Raw genomic sequence first — 12,522 nt, 5'->3', positions numbered from 1 at the left:
ATCTCAAAACAAAAAAAATACAATTTCTCATTTTGTGAAGGGTTCTACCTTATGCAGCAATTAAAAAAAATTTTTTTATTGCTATATAAAGTTAAATCCTTATACAGCAATCAAATTTGCCCTTATTTTATTCTCTAGAAAAGGGTGGAGTTACAAAAAGTTACAAAAGTAACTTAGAAGGGTCTTAGCGTAAGTTAAAAATTCTTTTAAAAAACCTACAGATCTCGACCTCGACATCAAAAACTAAGCTCAATTAAAAACAGTTTTATAGTTAAAAGAACAGAAAATGATGTTGAATTTGATGCCTCTTGTTCTTTTATTTTTTAATGTATGCTGTTTTTTAAAGGTTTTTATTTTGTTTTTGTGCTTTTCTCCAATTGAAAATTCCCTACTAACAATAAGTTAAAATTTTGCTATCTTAGAGAGTTACGACTCACCCACCCCTCAAGCCTGACCCGGAGGTTGCGCACAATCTTTCGTCTTTAAAAAAAAAAAAAACTTTTTATGTAAACTAATTAACTTGTCGTTAACTAGCATATATAAAAAGTATTATCCTATTAACAATGCATCAAATATGACTTACATGTTTGGTTTTCTTGAAATTTAATGTGAGCATGTGCGTCAACTTAATTTTTATGACAAAAAAATTACAAAATTTTTATAAGAAAAAATGACAAAAAAATCTTTGCGACAAAAAAAAAAAAGGTATAAAAGCGAGCATTAAAAAATTTAAAAAGATCAAACTTGATAGAACTTGTTATTTTCATAAAACTCTTATTACTTGATAGAACTTGTCATAAAACTCTTATTACTTTCACGTAGTAAAAAGTAATAAGAGTTGTTAAAATATTTTAGCATTCAAAAATTATGACCATATAAAGTTTAAACCCCCCTCAATTTGAGGGGGTTGCAAATTTTATATGGTCATAATTTTTGAACGCTGAGAGATAATACTATGAAATTTGAAATTTATTGATGAATATAAGCCTAGTTGAGAATAGTACAAACAATATTTCATCAACTTGTTGATTTCACATTTGGGGCAGGGGGGTAAAACTTTTGGGTTTTTTTTATTCCCAGCCTCCAATCATCGCAATTTTTTGCAAACCCTCTTTATTTGACATAAGTATAAACATATAAATGTTTGGAGTTAGCTCCATGTCTGAAAGTTAGCTATCCCAAAGGCCCAATAAGTGCTTAACCCGCCCCTGTTTCGCATAAACCGTTGAATCACGCTTAGCAGTGGTAAGTGGTATTATTTGAAAAATATATATTTTTTTCTTTAACATGTACATTAGGCAGGTCCATTTTTAGGGGTCGGAAAAACTATAACTTTGCCACTTTATTTTCCCATTCTACGTTGATATACAAGGCTATTCCAAAAAAAGTTTTAAAAATATTTCAATTTTCCTGACCTCCCTGAGGGTTTGAATATTTTAAAAAAAGTCATTTTTGACCAATTATTCGTTAAATTGCTGTCTTAATTGGATCAAAGACCAACAAAACTAGTAATTTTTTTTTTGGGTGAGTTGGCTCTACTATTAGGAAGGTTCGTATAAAATTTGAGCTCGAAATATTTAAAATTTCTCGAGATAACACATTTTGAAATATGACCTGGTTTCTTTTAAAGACCTGGTTTTTACTATGTTTTTAATTGTATATTTATCTAAATACTCTTAAATATTCATTAAAAAACTTAATAAAATTTGCATTTAATAAGTTTGTTAAATAAGTAATCCAAATATTGTACTTAATAAAGATAAAAAATAAAAGTAAACTGTTAAAAATGTAAAATACTTTGACTAAAGGTTTTACAAACACGTTTTGTAAATAATATACATAAAAATTCAGTTAAATTTTTCTTATAAAAACTTTTCTTACAATTTATTAAGTATTTCTTTGGACCAGTTACATTTATAAAATGGAAAATTAACTCTGTGTTCCTTCAAAACCAGTAAAATATCTTGTAACTTTTCCTCTTTAATTGTTGAATCGATAGTCTTTTACCAATTTAATAGCTCTTTCACAACAGTCATTGACACAGACTAATCTCTTTATAAACCTTTGCATATTTTTATAATCAGAATCATGAGTCCACAAATCAGGTGGACTCTCTAACCACTTTGATAAGTAAGGAACTATTTTAAATATTAGCCAAGAATTTTGACCAACGTAATCATTAAGTTCTGAATTTTCATTTATTTCTACAGGCTTAAACTTTTTAAGTTTAAAGACTTCAGGTAAATTTGTTTTTAATAACTGCTGAGCAACTTTTTCTTTAACTTATTGTCAAGACTTTTATCAAATAAACAAAAAACAACTGTTTCTTCAGAAAGATAATGACTATGTCTAAGATAGCTTGAAATAAAAGCTTGAGGGACATCAGCATCAAAATCTTTCATTTTTATCATCTCTTTAACCGTACACAAATCATTATGAGCAGCAGAAGCAATTTGACTTGATTGAAGAAAGTTTTTTGCATAAACTGAAGCTACATATATTGCAGCCTTTGAAAATACTATTTCTTCCTCAAGGGTTAAAAACTTTATGATTGGTTGAGTAAGCTTCATTGCCAAAATGTATAAAGCATCTGCCATAAATCTAGCTTCATGTTCAGCAGCTGGTTTGTGTATAATAAATCCAGGAACTGCCTCCCTTCCTTCCAGAAAAACAATGACATATTGACACAGATGTTTATAATCATTTCTGGGGAAAGTATGAAGTTCCAAAGCTTTCTTGCAAAAAGATAAACTTTTTTTAGCCATATCTTCTAATGGAGTTCCACTAACTTTGCACCACGGAAACTTTGATAACTGATCCATATTTTTTTGAACATTTTCATAATTCATTGGCCAAGCAGCTTTGAATCTTGTGTAAATAGATTTTGATGGACCTTTGCTTTCTGTTTTAGTGATTGCATTTATTGCATGTAAAATATGTCGTTCTTGAGAATGTTTTCTACAAAGAAGCCTTAACAGAGGTCGATTTAAAAGTTCTCCTAAAATACTTATACAACCCTTATTACAACCAGTGTTACATGCTGTTGTGTCAGCACAAATTCCAATTATAAAGCTTTCAATTCCAAACTTTTTTATAACATTAAAACATGCCAATGCTTGATCATATCCTTTTCCTGATTGACATTCAACTATGCCTAGCAGCTCATCCTGTTGCTTTCCATTTGTATTTAAATCCCAGTCTGGACTTGTAACAACAATAGCTAGACGTTCATTTACTTCAGAAATATAGTTTTCATTTAAAGCTGTAACTTTTTTTGTATCAATGTGCAAAATTAAATTACTATTTTTACATTTTTATTTTATTTTTTCTTTAATTAATTCTGATTCACTTAAATATAAATCTTTTCTTATTTTTTCTACTTTTGTCTTTGAAAGTTTTACTTCATTAAGATTGATATTTCCAGATCTTAAAAATAATGCTAATAATCCTGTCTGTACTCCAACAGAAATTCCAAAACGCCCACAAAATATTGACGTTTTTTTGATAAGTTCATCAATATCTACTGTTACTGTCACTTTATTTCGTTTTATGTTAGTTGATTGTTTTTCAATTATCATTGATTGTTTATCATTATCAAAATTTTCTAACAAAAATAACTCTTGATTTCCATTAATACAATTGCTATTTGATGAAAATTGTTTTAACTTCGAGTTTTTTGTGGTAGATTCCTCCATTTGCTCAAACTCCTTTGCTTTCCTTTTGCGAAACTCTCTGTTGGAATAAACTTTTTGATATATTTTGTCTATTTTGTCAATTACCATTGTTCTTGCAGTTTTTTGGTCTTCATAAAACAAAATATCGCATTCTTTTGCATCTTTTGATCGAATTCTATCTTTTTCAATTATTTCATAAAGTTTTGGGTGCCCTATGTCAAACAATTCTTTTTCTAATGCCAAAAAACTATTTTCATGTAGCTTTTGTGTTTCCGTTTTTTTTGAACGATATGATACCAGTTTCTTGTGATGATATATTAATTTGGAAACATTTTCCCTAAAATAAATTAACAAATTTTTATTTGTCATTTAGCTTAAATTTTTATATCAATAATTATCAATAATTATGTAATAAACTATAAATATTATTTAAATCGATAGCTACCTAATACTTCTACAACTAATGTGTGGTATACCACCCATAAGCCACGGTTTTCTAAGAGCAGAAACAACGCATTTGAGCTGACATGTTTTATCATTACAAAGCAGCTCGTGATTTATATCAAGAGGGCAAGATATAATTTCGGTGTGTTTTTTATTTTTATTGAAATTTAGTAATCTGCAGCAGTGATAAAAATATCTTAAAACGTCGCCTTTCGTAGACAAACTTCTGCAATCAATTTCGTGGGTTTGTCCTAATAAATATATTTCAGTATTTGAACGTGTTGATATTGCCATTTTAAATTTAAAAAGTTACAAACGCAGCGCAGTTTCATTAAATAAATTATTGCGCGCTGTGTTTATACCTCCGCATAAGTCCGGTAGTGCAAATTAAAAAAAAAAAAATTCACTAAAAATGTACTAAATATAAAATATTCAAACCCCTAGGGAGGTCAGGAAATTTGAAATTTTTCAAAATTTTTTTCAGAGAAAGTCTTGTATACCAACGTAGAATGGGAAAATAAAGTGGCAAAGTTATAGTTTTTTCAACCCCTAAAAACGGACCTGCCTAATGTACATTTATTATACATGTACAATATTTGTTTATTTGTATATTAGGGATGCGCCGAACGTTCGGCAAAACCGAACGTATATATATATATATATATATATATATATATATATATATATATATATATATATATATATATATATATATATATATATATATAGAGAGAGAGAGAGAGAGAGAGAGAGAGAGAGAGAGAGAGAGAGAGAGAGAGTGAGAGAGAGAGAGAGAGAGTGAGGGAGAGAGAGTGAGGGAGAGTGAGAGATACTGTATTCTGAGTTTTTTAAATATCTAAAATTAGGGAAATAGAAAAATGGAGAAATAGCATATGATATATATATATATATATATATATATATATATATATATATATATATATATATATATATATATATATATATATATATATATATATATATATTTATGAGGCTTTATAAGTGTTTGAGGAAGCATAAAACTTGAAGATTCCGGATCTTTTGAATAAGCATGATTATAAAGACGTCCAGCTTTTGTGTCACCTATGCCCCTAGTTTTTTGAGCATCCATCTAAGCATTAGCTATATTTGGTCATTTTAATGATTATTTAAATAAAAATAACCATTAAAAATAATCTGTTTGCGATTAATAAACAGTTTAGGGCATTGTGTCGATTTAGCAGGAAATCATGTTAGCACTTATTTAAAGAATAATTGGGAAATATACTACTAATGGTGGCTGCTTTTGTCGTGTTTATATAACAAAATAGGGCTTGCAACTCCCTAAAACGCCAATTGGGTGTAATAAGTTCATTCTAAAGGACAGTTTCTTATGACATTTAAAATTTATCAACCCATTTTTCAATGAATTTTTCTTTATTTTCTTAAGTATGCCAAAATTACCGTATCATTATGCCAAAATTACCATATTTTTTTTTTTTTTAATTTTATTTTTAGGTGCCCCAAGAAGTCCTAACGGTCTTGTCACAGAGAACCGCGGAGTGCATTTAACCGGGAAGTTCACGCCTTCTTCCTTACCGTGACGCGAAAATTTGTCCAGAGTTCGTTTCGAACCTGGATCTCCTGCTTATAAAACAAGCACTCTAACCACTGCGCCACGGCCGCAATTAGAGACTTCTATTTTTTTAGAGAGTAGATCTGTAAAGAAATAGAAGTTATAAAAATATAAAAAAAATTATTATAGTTTTCAGCAGTAAACAACTGAGTTGGTTAAAAGTGAGTTTGGGTTAAAAACCACCATCCACTATGATTTCGCTAATTTCGTCATTTTTGAGTATTTTGTTATACAAGTTTTACATAAAACTTTAAAAGTCTGAAACAAATTTTTATTTGTTATATTCTAGACATATCTATAGGGGCATCGATATGCACAACTTATATGCGCTATAAAAGCAACTAATGGCTATAAAAAATAAAATAGCTTTATACATCAAAATATCTCCACTTCGTACTGTTACATAAGCTAACATATGTAACATGTATTGGATAGTTATAATTTTCACATTAAATGTTATACATTTATTATTGTTACCTTATTTTTATATTTGTGGTATTTGTTATTATGTTTATATACTTGGTTTTATATCGAATTATATTATATGCTACAATTATAAAAGTTTTTTTTTTTTAGGCGCCCTAAGAAGTTCTTACGGTCTTGTCACAGGGCACCGCGGAAGTGCATTTAACCAGGAGTGCATTTAACGCGGAAGTGCATTTAAGGAGGTTCACGCCTCCTCCCTTACCGTGACGCGAAAATATGTCCAGAGCTCGTTTCGAACCTCGATCTCCTGCTTAAAAAGCAAGCGCTCTAACCACTGCGCCACGGCCGCACAATTGGGTATTAAAATATAGTATAAGTAAAAAAAGTTTCATTAAAAAATATTTTTTTATATTTTTTTTCAATAATAGCTACTAAAAATTTTTATTTCTTTACAAAGTTTCATACTGAATGTGTGTATATATAGACTTTTTTATTTTAAAAATGTCTATATATACACACACATTATATGTCTATATATTTTCATTCCGTAAATAACGTACGGCAATCTGCGGTTGGAAATGAAATGTTAAAACTCAAAATGTTTTTGCGATATCTTCTGCGAGTTACACACATTCCAAATAAGATTTTATTTTAAAAAAGCAAGAGGAAGTATATATTGCTATGTTTTGCTGTTGATCTAAAATAAGATTTATAACGAAAAAATGAACACTTTGTTTATTTTGGGAAATAACATTTTTTAAGTTTTTATCAAATATATTTATTATATAAGTTCATTTATAAAACTTTTTGTATAAAAATTGTTTACAAAATATTTAACCGTAAACATGCTTATAAGTATTTTTGTTAACAATTAAGAATACTTATAAGAATGTTAACATGTTTGAGGCAAAAATCTATAAATAAAAATAAATATTTTTTAAGTCTTCTATATACTTTTCATATTCTATAGACGGTATATAAGAGACCATGTATCTTTTTACAAAGAGTTAAGACCCCTTCGGTTACCCGCTGCCACATGGCCCCCAGGTGAGGCCCTTTGTGGCAAGTATTTAGTAATACAATCATAACAAATATTTTGGTTTTATCTAAAGCGTAAAACTATATTTTTTTGGAAAGAAATTGAACTTTCTGAGAAACAGAAATTATGTTCTGACGTACCATCAAATAAAAATCATAAAAATAAAATATCCTGAACAGATACAAGAATTTCTCCGTGGAATACACGCCAATGCTCTTATAACTTAAATATGATATTGAGAGTCTTTTTCCAGCAATAAATTACATCATTAGTTACAAAAAAATGAAAAAGAAAACCAAATTAAAAAAAAAAAAAAAAGAGCAGCCTTGAGTAATTCTTTTTTTTTGTTAACAGAACTGTTAAAAAAGCTCAAAAAATCGGAGTTCCACTTCCACTAACTACTGTTAAATATCAGAAATCAGATTGCCTTGACTTTTTCATACTTTTTCGTAGTAAATTTTAATATTTTGCCTATTTCCATTTAAATATACTAGAATTTATCATTCTAGTGAAAATATGTGGTTGATATATTTATTTATTTTTATTTTCATTTCATTATTGAATTTGTATAAAAAATATAAACGAGATCAAAGCATCAGTACCGCCTAATTTTTATTTTGACTGATATGGCAGGAAAAAAGATAAAGACAGAAAATTATCTAAAAGATCTTTATTTCGAATGCAAGCCTTTATCAACATACATCGTCAAAAACGTTTGTCATTATCTCAAAGAAACATAGAAACTGTAGAATCTAGAGGTCAATCTGGCGGTATATTCGTAAACTTATTTTGTATAATAAGATATGAACATGTTAGCTAATGAAAACAGAGCGTAATAATAATTTAAAAAAATTATAACCGGTAAAAATACTCTTGTACAGTCATGTGTTTGAAATCGGTCTTTAATTTGCGTTGATACGTCAAATATATTCTAACAAGGTTTTTTTATATTATAGGTTCGAATTCTGATACTGACAATGATCAAATCAGTCTGTAAATTGAAGGTATTGCCCATTAAGTCACTATTTTCCGAATTTAATAATTTTGTTTCCGAATCTAATAAGTATATTTGCTTGATGTGTCCAGAAAATGGAAAGCTCGTATGTGGGCCTGAGCCAAATCTGCGGAAACATATATTTCATGTTCATAAAAAATCATACCTTTACGATTCTTACAAAAAAAATTGCTCAAGACCAATTCCTCGGAACACAGAACAGAGATGAAATAGATGAAGACATAATAAATTGCATTATTCAAGATTGCTGCCCTTTCAACGATTTTCATAAACATGGCATGCAACTCCTTCTAAACACTCTTGCTCCGCATTACAAGCCACCTCATTGAAAGATAATAGCTAATCGATTGAGAAAGCTGTACTATCAATACAAGAATGATCTTAAAGCCAAGCTTAAATCAGTTACCTACATAGCACTAGCAACAGATTTGTGGAAAAATTGAGTTGGATCGTATTGGCTTTGCGTAACAGCGCATTACTTAACAAAAAAGTTTAAATATAAATCAAAAACAGTTTGCTTTCATAGATTTTACGGAAGTTAATTAAGTAATAGACTTTGTACAAAGCATTTGTACAAGAACAAATTAATAAACTTGAAATTGAATCTAAAATTATTTGAATAACAACTGACAACGCTGAAGATTTTAAAAAGGAGATAAAATCTATTGCTTTACGACTTTCATACATTTGTTATAATTTCAATCTTGTTTTGAACCATGGAATCAAATTGTGGAATAAACAATCACATAACTTATTAGATAGCACAGCAGATGTAGATGAAGATCTTACATATTAAAATAATTATAATGAAAGCGATATTGAATCTTATGGAAATATTTCATCTGACGATCAAAAAGAAATTGCATGCACTTATGACAAAGAAGACGTTAACTCAGATGAAGAATGTAGCGAGGAGGAGGAAGCGTCAACCGATGAAATTGTTGATCAGTTATTTATTTTTTCATCCGGCATATTATTCAAGTTAAAAAAGACGATAGCTCTTATTAAACGATCTTCTGTTTTGCAACCATTTGTTTTTAGTGAGATTAAAAGCAGGGACTGGAATTATCGTCAGATTTTCATGTACTTTGGAACTCAACGATTTTGATGGTTAGTAAGATAATAAAAGCGAAATATGTTTATAATAAAATTACCATAGTTCCTTGCACTATCAATAGGTTAACAGAGAAACAGATTAATAAACTCAATAAATTAACTTTGTTATCAGATGACTGAAAGTTCCTAGACATTTTACCTAATAATCTTGCTCCATTTTTTAAAGCAACTAAACTACTCTCTACTAAAAATTTTCCAACACTTTCTTCGGCAAAATTTGTCCAAAATACGTTAATGAACTTTCTTGAAAAGAATCTTCAGCTAAATATTTTCTTCTACAACCATCTCCTACGGTGGAAAGAGAAAACATGTTACGAGCTAGTCTTCTCAAGTTCATGAAGGTATACTTTGTTGAAAAAAGATGTTTACGAAACAAAAGCTGCAAAGTTTGCTAGTATGTTTCTTTGATCCGAGAACAAACGAGTGTCTTACAGAAAAAAAAAATCAAGAAGCAGAATGCAAACTTATGAAAAAATTTTCAAATTCAGCACTCCGACAATATCCTCGAAAATCAACGCATACAAACATTTGTTTGCAAAATGAACAAAATTATTCGAGAAGTGGTTAGTTATAAACCTAAAATTCATGTTTGTTAAAAAACATTTGTTTTTAAATTTATATATAAATTTTACTTTTTTTACATTTTCAGTGTTGTTAAAAAATTGATTACATTTTGACAAATATAAATACTTGTTTTCATTTTTAGATGTGAATGATTCAAGTATTGATTTGCAATTTCATGTTTCAGCTGAAGCTCCTGTTAAACGCAATAATGGGTTTGCTAAGCTTGCAACATTGTGTGGTTTTAATCTGTGCGAAGAAAAAACACGCTCAAAGCGAAATATAAAAGAAGAGTTATCTTTTTGTACGATGTCAATCCAACATCAACTCTGATGTCTATCCAACGTTGTTTAGCCGTCGTTTTGCCCACCTGGTACTTATACTTATTGTAAAGTTGCGAATTAAAGGGGCTTGATGATAAGACTGCAGTCTTCTACTTGCTCCTGTCATTATCTTAATTTTTTATCTTATTTATAAATGTTTTTACTTATAAATACATATAAATATATTTGTATTTATAAATGTATTAAAGTTAATTGTATGTAAAATGTTTATATAGTGACAAAATAAGTTACAAAAAAAAAAAAACAAAAAAAAAAAACAAACAGATTATTTTATATATGGAATTGTTAGAAATAAAAGTTATTAATACTTATAAACTACTAAATCCTTATTTTTTGGCGCGTAGCCACGGTAGGGGACTAGAGTTATGTAACACAAAAAGAATTGTTTTATTAACTTTGTTTATTCTTAAATCAAAACATTTTTATGAAAAAAAATATCACTTAATTATTTGGCCTTGATATTTGTTACATATACATATATAATATATATATTTAAATATCATATAAATATATATATATTATATATATATTTAAATATATATATATATATCTATATCGATGATATTTGTTATATATATATATATATATATATATATATATATATATATATATATATATATATACATATATATATATATATATATATATATATATATATACATATATATATATATATATATATATATATATATATATATATATATATATATACATATATATATATATATATATATATATATATATATATATATATATATATATATATATATATATATATATATATATACATATACATACTATATATAATATATATACATACATTATTATTTATATATACTAGCAGTAGGCAACCCGTAATACGGGTTTTTACTAAACAAATTATTAATAACAATTCAATTTTTATTTGTTTTCTCTAATTAAATTTAAATTTATTAATACTTTTTTAGTTGTGCTTACTTTTATTGTTCTTGGCTTCTTAGTTAAACAAAACTGTAAGCTTCATTAAAGATACAGTTAACCATTTATTCCGCAACGTTCGAACATTAAATGCGCAAATCACAAAATCGTTTTGTAAAAATATGACTTGAATTACATGCATAGATCATCCAAGTCTTATTTAGTAATTAAAAAAAAAAAATACCGTAAACAAATGTCGATTTACTTTATATTAACATATATTTATTTAAATCCAATCCAAATTTATACTAATCCAAATTTCATCCAATCCAAATTTATACTAATGCAGAAAATATTTAGCGAAAAATGTCCGGAATATATTTTGCCTTGCGTTTGTCTTTACTTTGCGTCAAAATTATTAGTTTTATTCAAAACTTTTTAATAATTTTTGTATAAGTCAGGTTGATAAAAAAAAGCAATTGCTTTTACTCGACATTTTTGAAGTAATTGTTACGCTTTACGTTAATACAAATTGGAGCAAAATCGATAAATATTTTCACATAAAGGTGAGCAATTAGTCTAAAAGCGTTGAATAAAAGCAATTGCTTTTTTTTATCCTCCCGGCCTAATGAGCTGAAAAGGCTATAAAAGGGATGTTAAAACCATATTTAGAACAGTTGTGTTCACTTTAATAATAAATTTTTTTACATACATACACAAAAAGTAAATTTTTTACATGATAAATAGTTAAATATGTAACAAAAATATTTAAAAAAAATCTATATAAAACATATTTTTTTTAAAAAACAATTAATGTTGAAGGCACTTTTCCAAATGAGTTATAATAGCCGCTATCTCCAGGACCGAAGAGTCAAGCATAGCCTATTGTAAAGAAAACCATATTAAAATAATTAAAAATATTTATTAAAAAATAATTAAAAATATTTATTATCGATAGGGACAACGATTAAACATTAAAAAAGCTACGTGATTCCATGCTAGTAGGAAGTTATAGAAAAATAAGTTAAAAGTAAAAAGAAAAAAAAGAAATTAAAAAAGAACAAAATAGAAAGATTTTTAAAAACTACTTAATTTTGTGAGCACTTTGGCTATGGCGTTCATTTTTGAAACCAATATCTTTATCTTTAATGAAAAGCCAACTCGTTTAATCTCATTCAAAGAGCAAAAATATTAATAACACTAAAGATAAAAAAAATGAGATATAAACAATTGTACTATAGTAATATCAAATGCTATATTGGTTTTTAGTGAATAATTAAAAGCAGTTAGAGAAACTACCTGTAATCATTTTTAACGATAGACACCACGGGAAGGTAAGCCAAGCTGTTTATCAACACAAAACATTACAACAATAACATCACAACAATTAC

The 12,522-nt window shown here is 27.7% G+C and overlaps 1 protein-coding gene across 1 annotated transcript; it reads right to left on the bottom strand.

The window, feature by feature from the left end:
* Nucleotides 1–3,312: 3,312 nt before the first annotated feature.
* LOC136080444 (uncharacterized) lies at nucleotides 3,313–4,621 on the bottom strand. Its single transcript, XM_065797080.1, has 2 exons — nucleotides 4,120–4,621; nucleotides 3,313–4,011 (listed from the first exon to the last, which is right to left on the bottom strand). The coding sequence occupies exons 1-2, from the start codon at nucleotides 4,410–4,412 to the stop codon at nucleotides 3,315–3,317; spliced, it is 990 nt and encodes a 329-aa protein (XP_065653152.1). The 5' UTR covers nucleotides 4,413–4,621; the 3' UTR covers nucleotides 3,313–3,314.
* Between the last annotated feature and the right edge of the window lie 7,901 nt (nucleotides 4,622–12,522).

Source organism: Hydra vulgaris, chromosome 05 (genome assembly GCF_038396675.1).
Source record: "Hydra vulgaris chromosome 05, alternate assembly HydraT2T_AEP".
NCBI classification, from domain to species: domain Eukaryota; kingdom Metazoa; phylum Cnidaria; class Hydrozoa; order Anthoathecata; family Hydridae; genus Hydra; species Hydra vulgaris.
This window is presented reverse-complemented; position numbering and strand designations above follow the sequence as displayed.